General features: G+C 37.0%; 1 protein-coding gene across 2 annotated transcripts in view; it reads left to right on the top strand.

The window, feature by feature from the left end:
• Rspo2 (R-spondin 2) overlaps positions 1–3,734 on the top strand; it is a 145,414-nt gene extending 141,680 nt beyond the window's left edge. For both annotated transcript variants that reach the window (XM_090339263.1, XM_090339264.1), the window contains one exon: positions 1,894–3,734. In XM_090339263.1, coding sequence (XP_090195389.1) covers positions 1,894–2,009 — 116 coding nt within the window. In that variant the 3' untranslated portion in view covers positions 2,010–3,734. The remainder of the gene's footprint in view (positions 1–1,893) is intronic.
• Positions 3,735–16,826: the final 13,092 nt, after the last annotated feature.

Genomic DNA, 16,826 nt, shown 5'->3' with positions numbered 1-16,826 from the left:
ATATACTATTAAAGTACTTTTTGTCTGCCTTTAGTAAGTGTCTCATCATTAGAGATAATGTTACTAAATACTTGTAACTTTACAGTTGCTTTGATTAATAATGACTTGAACTAAAGTTTCATTGGATAGGATTAACTATGTTTAAAGATGGCAAAATGCCATAATAACATTAATGCCAGAATTTAATGAGAACCAGAAGTTAACGTCAAGGACTTTCTAAATTTAATATGAGGGCACAGTCATGTTCTCATTATTTTATTGCAATGTCTTATTAAGAATAAGTTATTTTAAAACCACTTGTGATCAAAATTAGTGCTCAGCAAATATTGAATATTGACTGTGCATCCACTTCTACTAGGGACTTGAGTAGAAGACTGTTTTGCATCTTTAACCAAAGCACTGTCTAATCAAAAAAGCAGAAAAATAAAAAGGAGAATCCTTTCCCTTCACTTAGGAATCTCATGTCTTCAATTGTGTATGACTTTTCCAATAAGTATAGACTCTGCCCATCTACATTTTGCCTTTCATTTTTTTTTGCATCAGCCACTCGCCCCATTGTGTTTTAGTATATAAAAGCCTGAGTTTTGTTAGATGTAGCAAGGTTGAAGATCAGCCATTATGAATTAGAATCAAATGTTCCATTCGTAGTTTTGGATTGCTGTGGTGTTTTGTGGTTAAACTCTACAGGAGTATAATTGACTTTTTAGCACTCCATGATAAAATTAGATTGTAAGGTGTATATGAGAGGAAGATTGACAGGTTGGTTTTTTTTTCTGACTCGATAGAGTAAGCATTGTTCATACCTGAACACGTCTACGGGTCGTTTACCTTCTGTAAAACACCAGAATCTTGTAAAACCCTTCTTCTTCAGAAACATTCCCTGATTCATAGATGTAGAAACTAAATAAGACAGTAAATCAAAACCAAATGCCTTATAGTCCTCATTTTTTTTACTCTACCACGTGTGTGTGTGTGTGTGTGTGTGTGTGTGTGTGTGTGTACATGCTTGCAAAGAAACGTTGAGATGTTCTAAAGACCATAAACCATGACCACAAGATGGAAGAAGTGAAAAATGCCAGAAGCAAAGGAAAAGCCCTACCCAAAAATTCTTGATGGAGGAAAACCTTAAGTATTTAGCCCAGAGACTTCCTGGTGGCTATAACAGAGAAACAGGATAACTTGGTGTGATTTTCTGGTAGTTAGACACATACCACTAGTTGATCAGGACAAGTATTTTTTTCCTTGCTTTGCATTATAAATAAGAAAAAAACTTGTCCAGGGAATTTGGATAAGAAACCATGAGACATTGAGTGAATAATGCCCATATGAATGTTTATAGAAAATATAAAAAGCATTACAGATATTGGTGTTTGAAGAACATAGAAGGAATAACATTAAAAGCAAGACTCTCTTCATCTCCAGGGGTATGGAGAAGGGAAGTATGAAACTTTTGGTATATTTACTGTAGGTAGATGCTTATTTTCTTTTGACCCACTGACATATGGAGCAGTAGAAAGACATAAAGCTGTCTGGTGAAGGGTAGCATTGTTAAAAGTAGTATGGAATAAATGGAATTTTTGTGGCAGCATGATATTTTGAAACACTGATCTGGCTGCTGGGAGGTATTTAAATATGCCAGTTGCCTGTAACAGGAAGATCAGTCTCTGTTTTTAGACAGCATATCCAATTTAGTAAATTATTATTATATCGTCAAAATTAATGTGAACAATTTTCTCTTTGAGGTTGCTTTTCTTCCCCCTCCCCCCCATAGGTGATGTTTTCCAGATGGGCTTCGTGTAAAACTCTCAATGTGTTTTTGTTTTCTTTCCTAGAGAAAGAACCTTTTCTGACATATCTCCATTTGTTTCCCTCCCACTCTCTCCCCCATTGTAGGGAAGAGAACAGGCAAGGCAAAGGAGAAGAGGAACAGGAAGAAGAAGAGGAAGCTGATCGAAAGGGCTCAGGAGCAGCATAGTGTCTTCTTAGCTACAGATAGGGCTGGCCAATAAAAGACATCATGTCCATGGTGGATCATTGGGGGTTTCTGTTTTTGCAAAAGTGCACAAAGCTACTCTCCACTCCTGCACACTGGCGTGCAGTGTTCATGCTGTTCTGCCCAGTATCTCTTGTAGTATCTTGTGAATGGCGGTGTTCCAAGTGTGGTCTCTGGATTATTTATGCTACAGATTGAATCTGGAGTCTGTGACGGCAGGAACTCATTGACCTGAATCAGTAGAAGCCAATCTGAAGTGTGTGGACTGTGATTCGCTCCGCGTGTGCCTGGCACGGTGGACACACGCATGAGAGTTGTGAGGCTGCAGACCACCACTGAAGAATGCACTTGTGTCTAGTTATAAGAGAGAAACTGCGCAGCAGGCAAAGTGCTGTTCACTTGTGACCTTCATTGTCACCTTATGTATTTGCAAGGATAAGTGTATGTGGCTCTCTGCTTAGTGTTACCACTCAGCACTCTTGGCATCTGTGACCTTCAAACCGTCCTGTCATGAAAACTGCTTTATTATTATTATTATTGTTGTTGTTAAAGCTGGGGATATGCTGTGGGAATTCTTGCTCAGTTTCAGTACATTGCTCATATGTACATATATTCTTCTGGAGCAATATGTAGAGCTCTATATACTGTATATTTATGCATTCTGCGTGTAACGAGTCATAACTGATTAAAAGGATGTTACTTGGTTTCTAGTGTTTCTAACCGTTGTCTGGTAAGTGGCTGTTCTAGATTTTGCGAGTTGCAAATGTTTTCTTTTAATTTCCTTAAAATTTTGTGGGCTTATTTCTTGTTGTTGTAAAGATAGGATAAGCTAGTTTGTTGTCGAAGAGTTTCAGTGCTGGCAGACCTTCCTCAGTCCATCATCCCCGAGCAGAAAAAGCAGTAGAAACTCTCCGGCCATCAGAAGCTCAGATTCCCTTTGAGTCAATGACGCGATGACTTTGTGCAACACAGAGAGAACTACCACAAATTGTGTGCAGTCACCTATAATACTCAATGTGTCATTTCCAACTTCATTTAAAAAAATTAAACGTAAAATGTATTTCCTGACTTTTCAGTAATAGGTCAACTGTCAACCTTCTTAGGTGATGGTGGAAGTGAGTATCATGAAATCATTCAGACTCAAAAATTGAAATAGAGTGTGACTTCATCGAGTCAGAATCTATTTCATATCGAGAACAGAAAGAACCACAATTGGAAACTTGCCAGTTGACTAATGGAATAGTTTTTTTCAAAAACATTGTTATCCACCTCAGGAGAGAAGGGGTTCTTAGTGAATTGTAAAATTGGCAGCTTCTACAAACACTTTCCTTCTGGTTGATCCAGGAGAAAATTAGAAGCAAAAAGAAATGGTTGTAGATTTTTAAGGAAACAACCAAAGCAAGGTAAAGCCTTTTTTTTTCACCTTGCATTGGCAAAACTACCTCTTCAGTATTTTTGTTGTTGTTGCTTAATGCTTGAATCAAGAGCATCTTTCAAACACATATTAATGTCATATGCATCACTATGAACATATTGCTATTGGATAATAAGCCATATATGGATGTTGTATAGTTAGCTTTAGGGTTTATATTCAATCCTGAAGCATCCACCTCCTTTCATGTCTATGCTATATCCATATTTACTGAGTGGGGAGGGCTCTCCTTTATGTAGTGCTCTATTGTCAATAAGTCAATGCTTGTTCTGTTGCTGGGATGTTCTTTTTGTGCATTAAAAAACTTAAAAATTATACTTTTGTGTCTCTTTTCTACTTTAGTGAAAGAATATTAAAAAAACAAATAGTATATTTTTTAAAAAAGCTACCACCACCTTATGGCCCTTAAAAAAAACCCTAGAAATTAGAAACCTATGTTGGTATCTATTTCTAGATTACTATTTATACTCTGAATTTGAAAATTTCAGCCAAACAGCCTGAGTTCCAATCAGCCTCATGGTGGCTAGGAATTTTAATTACTAAAAGCAATTGAAATCCTCAGGGAAATGACCTGTGAAATGAAGATCATAATATCTGCTTGTAGAGCTGTGTTTCAAAGACTATACCTTAATAGCAGCCCACTGTATCTGTGGATCAAGAGAATTTGCAAAAAAAAAAATCCTGTACCTATCCACAACATGTACACTTTATCATTGCCCATAAAGGATATATGCTAACAAACCACTTGTAGTCACTTCCAAAGAAAGTGGATGTGCATAGATTATATACCAATTTGGCAGTATTTGACACAGAGATGAGCATTTTAAGATCTGAGCTCAGGGACTTCTGGAAGCATCCCATGATGATTCTGAAAATCTGTGGTATAAGGGTTATATTTTCAGAATTTGGTGCAATATGTGTGAAGTAGAGCCCCTGTAAGATATTATTTTCATCGTTTATTTTGATTTTTTTCTTTTTCTTCTGTCTGTCATGGGGCTTGAACTCTGGGCCTGGGCACTATCCCTGAACTCTTCATCTCAAGGCTACCATTCTACCACTTGAACCACAGCACTATGTCCAGTTTTCTGGTGGTTAATTGGAGATTAGAATCTCACAGATTTTCATGCCTGGCCTGGCTTTGAACTGCAATCTTCAGACATCAGTCTCCTGAGTAGCTAGGATTGCAGGTGTGAGACACCAATCCCCGGCTTTGATGTAGTATTTTCATATTGAATGCATGCCCTTCACCTTGCGTTCTCTTCACCTTTTTTGTAAGATACCTAGGTATCTTATGGTGATCAAAAAACCCCAGGAGGGCTGCGAGTTTGGCCTATTGGTAGAGTGCTTGCCTAGCATGCACGAAGACTTGAGTTCGATTCCTCAGTATCATATACATAGAAAAAAATAGCTGGAAGTGGTGCTATGGCTCAAGTGGTAGAGCTCTAACCTTGAGGAAAGTCCAAGGACAGTGCTCAGGCCCTGCGTTCAAGCCTCATCATTGGCAAAAAAAAAGAAAACAAAAAGAAAAAACAGGAAACTCTGAGCTGAGATGACATTATAGTCTTTAAGGATTCCTTTGTGGTAAATTTGGACATGTGCAGTAGTATCTTAATTGATACTTTTTGAATCATTGTACTAGAAATGTAAAGATAAACATGGCTTTAAGGATAGACCATAAATCACATTAGAGAGTAGAGAGAGTACAGATTTGAGTAAAGATTTAGACTCCTTTGGGACTCTATGACGAGTCATCACATCAAAGTTCTACTCTTTTTAACCTCTGAGCAAAATACATAGACCCATAATTCTAACCAACAAAAGAGTTCTAAGGAAACACTGGTAACTGATTGGAATTGACAGGGAAGTTACAGTTTTTTGCCATTCCGACTTAAGTTAATCTCCTAAAGTGTAACAATAGTCTTTATCCAGAAAACACTTTTTCCTTAAATGAAAGAACATAAAAGTATTCATATTGGCTTCTTTTTGAGTTTCCAGAAACCCTAATTTATTTATTTTATTTTTATTTTTTTATTTTTATTTTATTTTTATTGTTGGGGTCAGAACCCCTAATTTCTTTTTTTTTTAAACTTTTAATTTAGTCAGTCCTGGAGCTTGCACTGAGGGCCTGAGTGCTGTCCTTGGGCTTCCTTAAGGCTAGAACTCTACCAGTTGAGCCATAGCACAATTTCCAGCTTTTTTCTGTGTATGTGGTGCCGAGGAATTGAACCCGGGTCTTTGTGCATGCTAGGCAAGCACTCTACCACAAGTCCAAACCCCTGGCCAAAGAACCCCTAATTTCTTAATCATGTCTTTCATAGTCTCAGCATGCTTTCCTTATCAGAGTTTGATGCTTATCCTCCATCTTGGTTTATGAAAATTGAGTATGCACTATAAGACTTAGAGAGCATGATTATAGTACAATGGTTCTTTGGTTTGTTCATTTTTGCTAGTAATAGATGGTGTAGACCAATATTTGGTATCATCATGGAGTCCTTATAGTGTGAGATAGTGACACTTATGATAGAGTAATGGTTGGTGTATCCATTGACATGAAGTCAAATGATTGGTGTATGGAAAGATGAGAAAGAGCAGTCCATCACTGGAAAGAACCAGTGCAAAACTCAGTATGTGCGAAGACTTTAGGAGGATCCAAGTACAGTCAGAAGAAAAGGCCTGTTAGAGAATACTCAGAGGAGCAGAGAATCAATTTGAAGTCAGGGGAAAAGAAGGATCAAAATTGCCATAATGAAGTAATCAGATGATAATATGACAGGGGCTGTCATATTAATGTCATATGTCATTCATAGTAAAGAAAAGGTGAAATACTTGAATCTATGACATAGTTTGGCAGAAGAGTCCACAAGAATGGATGGATTCGATGTGAGCTGAAGGAAGAAAAAATAAGGAGAGATATTTTCTAGGCTTCTTGTCTTTTAAGAAATATGGTATTTAGGTGACTTGAGGGAATATTGTAAAAAAAGTAAATATAGTTTTGCATGCAAAGTTTGACTATTCAAAATTTAAGTGGAGATAGTAAGAAGGAAAGATTAGGACTAAAATATAATCTATGGCTGTTGAGAATCATGGAACTTTAATAATTGACAGAAAAGAAGGGAGGGGATAAAAGAAGGAAAGGGAAGGGAGGGGAAGAGAGAAAAGGACTGGGAGATGAGAGGTATCTGATCACTCAGACGTCAACCAAAGGAAGAGATGATAGCAAAGACACAAAAACATACAGGGAGGAAAAACTGGAGCTGGCTTTCACTTGAAGTGACCACAAAGAATTGAGAGTGAAGGCTTACATTATTCCAGTCCAGCTTGCTTTACAGTAAAATACTGAGACAAAGGAAGGACACAGCAAAAATGTGCAATGAGAGTTTGTCTTTAAAACTTAATTTCTTTACTATACATTCTATGCCAGCAACTTAGCAATAGCTGTAATCTCTTGAAAATTGTTGATCTAAAAAGAAGTAAAAAATATGTCAGTACCTATACAGTTTGGAAACCATTCTTCACAGAAATGTGATAATGATACTTAATTTCAGGTTACCATATCATCTACCAATTTCATCTACATTTATGATGAAATAATTATCTCAATGACCCTACAAATAGTTTTCCTTGATTTCTCTCAAATTTTATAAAATATATCAAGGGAGAGCAGCAAAACAAGCATTCTGCAAATTATAGGTCCTTGAGTTTGTAATTGAGGATTGTTTTAAACTTGTAATTATTGAGGTACTTTGGTAGCAGTTCACTGAGGTAAGGGCATTTGTGTCTGAACAGAGTTAGGTATTCCAGTACAACCCTGGTGTTCAATTGGAAAGCAAGATAGTGGTAAGGGTATGTAAAACAAAACAAAAACAAAAACCAAAAAAAGTTTTCTGCATAAAAATCAGACTTAAATATTTGAGTTCTGTTTTTAAATTAAATAAAGATGTTTCCAATTCACCCACACTTTTTTCAGATATTATTCTTTCTAGTATATACTACCCAGATCAATGAAATATGATACAAGTATTAATATGTCCATTTAGTTCTCTCCTCTTTTTTTGCCAGTCTTAGGGCTTGCACTAAGGGCCTGAGCACAGTCCTTGGGCTTTTCTCAAGGCTAGTCCTTTACCACTGGAGCCACAGCACCACTTTCGGCTCATATATGTGGTACTGAGGAATCGAACGCGGGTCTTCGTGCATGCTAGGCAAGTGCTCTACTACTAGGCCAAACTCTCAGCTTAATTTTCTCCTCTTTGAGCACCAAGGAGCACCCCACTTCTCAGTCTCCTTGCAATTAATTGGGACCCTGGAGTGATTTCAAACTGTGGAGTTTGGATGAGAATTATGCACACCAGCTCAGGGTTGTGCTCTTAATAGCAGGCCTATATTCTTCATGTGTCTTTTCATCATGGGCTATGGCTGAAAAGGCAGAAACCCAGGTGAAAGGAACTGTAATCTTTCAATTGCTACATGGAAAACAGTTGCCTCAAATGGCTGTCCAAGTTAGCCACCTAAGCAAATTATATTTATTGTTCAATGTACTGAGATTCTTGATCAATCATTTACTTCATGTCATTCTCTGTTATGTGGCTTTTAGGGTTGCTTTTCTCTTCATGGGACCAACAAACTACTCAAAATCTAATGAGCAGATATAAGAAAAGTAAAAGGGATAAAAATGTTATTTGAGAAGAATAATCAGTATGCATAAGTATAGAATCCAAACAATGGCAGCTAGTTTTAAGGAGAGTTTTCCTTTTGATGAAAGAGATGAGTAATTGTTCTAATGTCTACCCAGGAAAAGAAGTATGGATACCCTGTGATTGGCATGAAGGATGATATGTAATTATTCTGTTAATGAGGTGGATCCTTGACTATTTTCTCATGCCACTGCCCACTCTCTCCTCAAAACGTAGCTCTCTCCAATTCCTGCCTGGTATAGATCCCTCTTCCTAACCCTTCCAAAACTTGTTGGTGAAGCCTTCATTCCAGTGTGATTGCATTTGGCTATGGGGCCTTTAAGGAACTAATTAAGCTTTAATGAAGTCATAAGGAAGGGATGAGTGGTATCCTCATAAAATGAGGAAGAATCTCCTGAGAGTGTGAGCTCTAAGGGATCAGGTGATACAGTAAGAAAATGGATGCCTACAAGTGAGACAGAAAGGCCTCTGCAGAAACTACACATGCCAGCACCTTGACCTTGGACTGGCAGCCTTCAGAACTGTGAGAATCATTCTTTTGTGTTCTTTTCACCACTTAGCCTGTGATCCTCTTTCATGGCAGCACAACAAACTAACATCTCCTAGGACTCCTGGGGGACTTAACGTTCTTCATGTGGCCTACCATCCCTGACGTCTTTGAATTTCTATAGTTAATTAATTTGCAATTTGGTGATACTTTTTAAAGAAAGTGTTTTAACTTTCTTCCATGATTTAGCAATTCATTTTCTTTTTTTGTTTTGTCAGTTGGGAGGTAAGCTGCTTGAAGTAGAGGCACGTGCTCTGTATTCTTTTCCTTCTTCATATTGTAAATACAGAACATATTCAGCAAATGATCAGTTAATAGGTTAGCTAAAAAGATTACAACCATGTCTGATGTTTTCTTACATATTTATGATTGCTAAATTGTAGTTCAGCCTAGAATCCTGAGAAGGAAATGCTTTTGTGAGGCTAAAAGATAATTTTCATATTCATTGTAATATTATTAATAATTACATTATTAAATTTTTAAAAAGATGTGTTTGATACATTCTAAAGTGCTTCCTATTCTATTTTTCTGTGATAATTGTGCTTTTGTGATCTTCCCCAGGGTTTTAAAGGTGTAGCAGGAAAGAGTCAGGGCTATTATTCTCTTTTATTTAACTTCATAATTTATCAGATGAACTCTCAATTCTGTGTACTTTACAAAGTGACATGTAGAATAAATACTTTTTTGATGCCAGAACTGAATCATGAACTCAGGGCCATATGCTCTTGCTGGGCTTTTTTTGCTCAGGGCTAGCACCACTATTTGTGCCTAGCCTTTACTTTCAGCATTAGACTGACTGGAGATAAGATTTTGCAAATTTGTCTGTCCCTGCTGGCTTTGAACCTCAACCCTCATATCTCAGCCCCCACAGTCCAGCTGAGGTCAAACTTATGATTGGAGAAGTAAAGCATATGTTTGGGGAGTGGTACCTTAACTGTGTGATGAGCTGAGTGACTTCAGATGAATTGCTATAGGTTTCTCTTCCCAGGCATAAAGCTGGGCCTACTCATTTCAGTCAGGAGCCACATTGAAGTTTCCCAGAAGCACTGAACTCGGCCATGCATACATGGATTGACAGCAAATCCCAGCTCCTACAGATTTCTTCCTCAACTCTGCTCTCCTGGCTTCAATGCTTCCTGTCTCTGTCTAGATCTGAAACTATAAATTCTTCTCTCTGAGGTTTGAAGGCACAGTGTACTGGATAGTATTGATGTTCTCTCGGTTTGTTTTTTTCCTTCTGAAATTACATTATTAGAAAGTCACTGATCAAGCTTCAATTGGATCAAATAGAAAAAGGAAGCAACATCAAGCTACAGCTCCAAACAAAATCACTTTATGAGTGTGTGGCTGGGGTGTATGTTAATAACACCAGTGCCCAGGTGGTCAAATTTATGTCCACCCTCTTAATCTGATAATACAGAGCATGGGTGATGGATTGATAATGAACTGGCTCAAACCAGATGGTGTCTCCATGTGTATATGTGGCTGAAAACCTACAAAGGGGAAGCACTAACTATGTGCCTTTGAATTTAAATTAGTGTATTTCATAAAAAACACAGGCTGCTGAGATTTTGAAAACAAATCGGTTGAATGTGTTTCATCTTATAGTTTTTTGAACTTTACTTTGTGGACTAAGAACAGACAAAATGGATGGTATGTTAGTTACCCTTTCTTTAGCTTCTCAGTGTCAGCGGTGCTCCACTGTAATTAGGTGCTTGTGTGTAGTTCTTTGTCATTAAATTTGCTACACCCTAATTAGGAAATTTAGAAATTTCAAAAGACCACAATCTAGAGATTGGCACCAATTATTAAATACAGTTTCTCAGATTGTGTTTGTATATTTCTATATTTTTGTTCCTCAACACTAGTTGAGTTTAACCCAGAGATGATTGGCTCTAAAACATTGTCTTGATGTTTACACAAATATGATTTTTATCACAATCAACTTAACATATAACAGTACACTGTCTATATTTATGCTTGGGATGTATCGGAGGTTATTTGGGTCTAGATCTCCCTGGAAATGATTATTCTTTTTTTATATTTGAGAGAAGAATAAAACTAATAATCAAATGCCAACCCAAACATATCCCAGAATAACTTGAGAAAAAAGTTGCCACAAATTCACCTTATGATTCTGTGAGGGTTTTGAGGGAGTTGACATTAAACTGCATAGCAATAAGCATTGTTGAATGCCAAGTACAGTTTAAGGTAATTTCAGAACTCTGTAGACTACAGAGTTAGGAGAAATAGGGCTCAGGCAATAGATGGTTATGAATGTCTCCTATCCCACATCTACCTGAATATGTAACCTCTTTCCATTTCATTCTGGGCTCTTCCAGATGAAACCCAAACAGTCCAAACTTAGGATGAATTTACTTTGTCTGACTTCATTTACCCTAAGTGGTATAATTTCTCTGCGGGGGTCAGTTTTGTAGCATACTATAGACTTACTTTCATAGTGTCCTCATTGCATTCTTTTTTTAATAACAGTTACGTTTATTAGCACATATTCATCAGTGTGGCTTTTAATACAACTTGAAACATGCTATATTCTTTCTTCTTCCTAGATTCACAACCTTTCTCACTTCCCTCCCTTTCTCTGCATTCCTCTTATCTCAATCCCCCTCGCTGTTTCTCACCCTTCTCTACTTCCCTTCCTCCTTTTCTTTTTTTCCCCCACTGATAAAGGTATTTCTTCTAAGACTAAATGAGTACCAAGACTAAATTAAAGGCTTTGTTTCTCTTGTTTTGTTCAGTGTTTGGACATCAAAATATGGTTCTGCTTAGCTTCTTCAAAAGCATTTATAAAGCATAAATTAACATCAAATGCCAAATAAGTTGACCTCCACTAAGATAAATAAGACTTGACTGTGCATGTAGCTTATTTTCTAAACACTTGTGGTGTCATACCATATGCCAGGTCTTGTATTGCACATTGGGAGGGAAAGCACAGAAAGAGTAAATGGTCCATGTTGTTAAGCAGCATGAAGTTTATTAACTCAGACAAAGATGCAGAGATTGGCAGCTACAAAGTATTTTGTTATAGCACAGGAAGATTCAGTTTCCAAGAAGGCAGGTTTTTTTTTTCAATTTAAGATGATAGTCTTTCATTTGTATTTCAAAATTTGCTGCCCTAATGACCTTTTGAAGAGAAAACATCATTTTAGTAAACTTCCCCATAATACTGCAGTACAGAGTAACCTCATGCTCACAAATGCTTGAGAATTGTTACACTAATTGTCCTGAGGTGATAATGGCACAGAGGATATGCCTGTCAAAATATCCGGTTTGACTTCATGGATATGTGCAAATATTATCTCATCTAACAATTTAAAAATCATGCTGGAGTAACATGGTGATGCATACTTGTATGAAATTTCAGTTATTCAGAAGGAGATGGAATCTTGAACTTTATGCCCCAGGTTGTCCTAAATCATGATGCCCCTGATCTCTGTTTCCCAAATAGTTAGGATTACAGTCATGAGCTATTTTGAAAAGCCTGCAATTTTACTGTTTAGTGCATTTTTACATTAAAAATTGAAATAATACAGATTTTAATCTGGTTTGATAATTCTTAAATATTTATTATGTCAATATTCACTACATTGTTAATATCATATAAATTAATATTTAACACATAATTTAAATCCTCCATTTATTACATTTGTTCATGTAAAATTATTCCACTTATTAGTGTAAAATGATTTCAATGTTTGCTGGTAAGCTTCTGAGAAAATGAGTGCAGGCACTCACTGGGACCTGAAAGAACAACTCTTGTGTTCAGGGAAATGATGTCCAGAGTAGATAGTTGTAAGCTGAATCAACTACACAATTAAGGAGAGCCTAGGATAAGCTGAAAATTAAAAGCTAGCTCCTACCTCAAAAATCAAGACTCTCCAGAGATTCAGCACAGCTCTGAAATGAAGAGAGGGTCATTTTCCTTCACACGCCCTGAACCATTTTAGTGAGTCTTAGATACAAGCCTGACATAGGCCATCCGGGATCATAGGACGTAGGTAGCTTTTTGGATGTGTGTTCTATACTATAAAAAACACAGTGCAAAGGATACATCCATCTGGACGGTTCTTGTGACTTTACCAAGTAGTTTGAAGTAATCAATATAAATATGCTGGTTTGTAACCAAAAATGTCCTGCAGTAAATTAAAATGAAAAATAAAAGAAATAGACTTCAGCTGACTGCATTCACTAATCAAATATGAGATAGTATATATTGTTTTAAACATTGATTGCAACATTTGGAGGAGAGAAGAGAATTATTTTCATGTATGAAGAATAGAGAAGCAGGATAAAAAGCAAATATGTTTATGATTTTCCCTGATCTTCAGGAGCCAAAAGAACTCACATCAACTTTTTTTCCTAACACAGTCAAGACAGAATAATTCTGAGAAAGCAAATGCAAACTATTCCAGAATAAGACATCAATCATTTTTTTGTTTTGTTTTTTGGTTTTTTTTTTCTGTTTTTTACAATAAGAGCAAAGAACAGACCAAACAGACCCTTTGGCTTTTCTTCTTTGGATTAACTTCAATGTCTAAGAGTTGCTAAGTAACACTTTTAATAATAAGAAATTTCAAGGCCAGGAAATTAATGATCCATGATCCTATTTAAGAGAAATATTAGTGCATCATAAGGCGAGATGGCTGAGTAGGGTAATGGGAACTTTGGGTAATATACTTAACCACTTTCTGGTGCTATTTTTCACTGCTGCTCATAGTTTGGCATAGCATTGTTTTTTAGTAGAGCGTGTATGAAGATTATTTAATGTTTATTTCAGGTTTACTAAGAAGTACATGAGAAAGCCTTTACATGTGGAGAAAACAGGCGTTACCATTTTGAAGCTACATTAATTTTACAACGGATAAGCATGAATGTTTATAACACATTAAGTATGACTTCTTTAATAACATGAGCTCTAAACCAAACCCTCTCTGCATCTCTGTGTATAAGCACCTCTCTCACCACACTGCCTGTGTGGGAACATTGATTTGCTCTGCTTGAACATGAACAACATGGTCCTTCCTGGGGAAATAAAGCCAGGGACTGAGCAACCAAGAGGACACAACCTGGCTGGAACACAATCTCTGAAAAGTCTACTGAAGCCAGACTTGGCTGAAATCCTGTAACTCTAAAGTGAAAAGCAACTTCAAAGGACCAAAACAGCTTCTGTGGATTAGTGGCCATGGGATGTTTAAGGGTGAGTAAAATCCTTGACTGGAATAAAAAAAATTATTGGCTCAAGGCGTAGTGTGCTGAAAGCACAAAGAGTTTCAGGGGGAACATAGCACCTTTTAAAACAAATGACTAATATCTTTATAAGAGCCATTGGGTTTTCATCTGAGAGACTTCTTCAAGGAGACATTTCCACCTAGGACTGGCAGTGAGATCAGTAGGATTCTCATCAAGAGTTCTCACGGCCTCTGAGAGTGGAAGGCTTGGGGAGCTGGAACTGTTATGAGCTGCTCTGGAAGTGAAGCCTAAGGATGTTCATCTTGGCTGCTAAATGAAAGGCTGGGATCCCAGACCTCGTCTTTGTTTTCCTACAGAAATGAAAATTTCAGATTACCTAAATCTAGGGCTTGATCATTTCTGTAATAAACCCAGAGAGTTGCTAACAAAAAGGGGCTTATTCTCTTTACCAACATCCGGAGGAGAAGGCCGAGGAGGGTACGATGGAGAACTGAAGTCTTCCATGGCAAACCTTAAGCTTCTTACCAGTGAAATGGCTTGACCACCATGGCGGGTGTTAAGAAATCCCAGGAGCTAATTGTGTAATGAACTTCCAACCCAGCAAATATTTAATCACTACAAATAAAGGATGAAAAGTGAATGAAGACAATATCAGAGAACTTTGAAGAAGTATCCAGCATCATGAACAACAGACCAGGCTCCACAAAGAAGATGGTGGGAAGCTGCTGATGCTCCATTTTCTCAGGCTGTGGATACTTCAAGTCAATGGCTTGTGGGACAGCTACCCTCAGAAACCATCCTAGCCTGAGTCCTCCTGTGCATACCTATCATTTCCAGTTTCCGCTGCCATTTTCAAATATCAAGTGCCATTGTACCTCTGCTTAAATTGAAGTGTTTGGATTGATTCAACTCTTTAGTCCTTCAAAAATTGCTTCAATGTCCTAAATTTTGCTCCACTTACACCCCTTATCTTCATAGACAGCCTGTATTAAGGGAACACATTTCTATGCATTACTTTCGGCTTTTAAGAGCGAAGAAAAGTTTATTAAGAAAAGGAAAGCTAAGCCAACTCCAATGTTTATGCCTATATCCTACCTATTCTGGAGGCTAAGCTCTGAGGATCACAGTTCAAAGCCAGGCAAGGCAGGAAAGTCAGTGAGTCTCTTATCTCTAATCACTCAAAAGTACAAAACTAGGAAGTAGAGTTGTGGCTTAAATGGTAGGTCATTAGCCTTGAGCAACAAACCTCAGAGACATTACCCAGGACCTGAGTTTCAGGACTAATACAAAAATACAAAAATTAAACAAACAAAAATGAAGGAAACAGTTGATTGTTGAGAGTATTTTAAGATTTTGAAAGGTTCAATAGGTGCTAGTAATCCTAGATCTGCAGAAAGCTGAGATCTGAGTTTTGTAGTTCTAAACCAGACTAGCTGAGGACATCTTTATCTCCAAATAGCCATCAAAAAGCCCAAAGTGGAGACTGAACTGACTGAATGTCAGCCTTGAGCAAAAAAGCTAAAGACCCTGCCTAGTCCCTAAGTTCAAGTCCCAGTGTGGGCACAAAAATAGATGCACAGATATAGACATATATCTATGTGTTCTACCAAAATTTTAATAAATTTAAAGTTTGAGAAAATAACTGAGAATTAGTCTGATTGAAGACCAAGAAGACCACTTAATAGGAAAAGATGAAAAGATGCTCAACTCCATTGAAAAACTAGTAAAAACACAAATTAAATAATTCTGAGGTACCATTTCACATTTTCTCATCTGAAGGTATTTTATTTATGATTGTGGCAGGAACTAAGAAGAATTTATAAAGTTAGAATTCTTATACTGACACTGGTAATTCCATTACTATCATCATTTTTAAGACCATATTTACAATCATCTCTAAACTTCTAAATGGAAATTTTATACATTTGAGAATCTAACAACTCCATTTCTGAAAGTATCTTAAGGAATTCTCACCTGTGTGCACATAACACCTTACATAGGAACATTTGATGCAGTATTGTTAAGAGCTATCCATCACAATAGAAATGTCATGGAATGAGTAACAATAGAGAAGCCACTAACAAATGTGATGGATTAAAGCTTACACATTTCATAAAGGAGCCACAGGTATCATGAGATACTTGTATACATATAAAGTAAAAGTAGGAAAATGCTCTGGGACTTGGTAATCTTAAGATTCAGGATGAGTGTTAACTTCTTTTAGAAGTATATTTGGCTGGGAGAGGAGAGTCTGGTACATATGACATGTCAACTGGAGATAGTGTTTCAATTTTGTAGTTGAGATAATCATTTTATTATTTAAACCTTTGTGGACTTGAAACATTTTATAATGATTTTTCAACTCGTATTGGCTAATTAGATGAACTCCAAAGACCCTGAAATGAGAAAGGGTAAACACTGGCTACAGCAGGAACTATGAGGATACCCCCATAATATTAGCCCAAAATGCAGCTTTTCTTGCTCCACCCTACCTTGAGGTCCACATCACTTGCAATTTCCCTTTTCTGAAAATTGTCCCCCTGGTTGTGTAGAGATATAGATAGTAAGCCAGCTATTCAGGCTGATTGTCAGTGTCATACTGTCCACAGTTGGTGCTTGCAGCTACATGGTGGGTGTTTAATACACACTGGATTGGGGTATGAATGGATGATAGCACAGACAGACCAATAAGATAGTATAGAAATAATACCACCATTCATTGCAATGAATGTATTGATTTTAACATGTAAAAATGAGCACAGAGAGGAAGGTAAACAGTAAACAGAACACTGAGGATACAGACACAAAATGAAAGAGAGCTACATAGTTTTATGATTGGGGGGGCGAAGATAATTCTCTTCAAAGTGGTTATTATGGAAGATGATTCTAATTTGAAACTGGTTTCCTAATTGATGTTGGGTATTTAGAATTCGTACAAGTCTCTAATTTATA

This window comes from Megascapheus bottae, chromosome 9 (genome assembly GCF_031878675.1).
Source record: "Megascapheus bottae isolate mThoBot1 chromosome 9, mThoBot2.hap1, whole genome shotgun sequence".
NCBI lineage: Eukaryota > Metazoa > Chordata > Mammalia > Rodentia > Geomyidae > Megascapheus > Megascapheus bottae.
The sequence above is the reverse complement of the archived record's forward strand: the minus strand, read 5'-3'. Positions and strand labels throughout refer to the sequence as shown.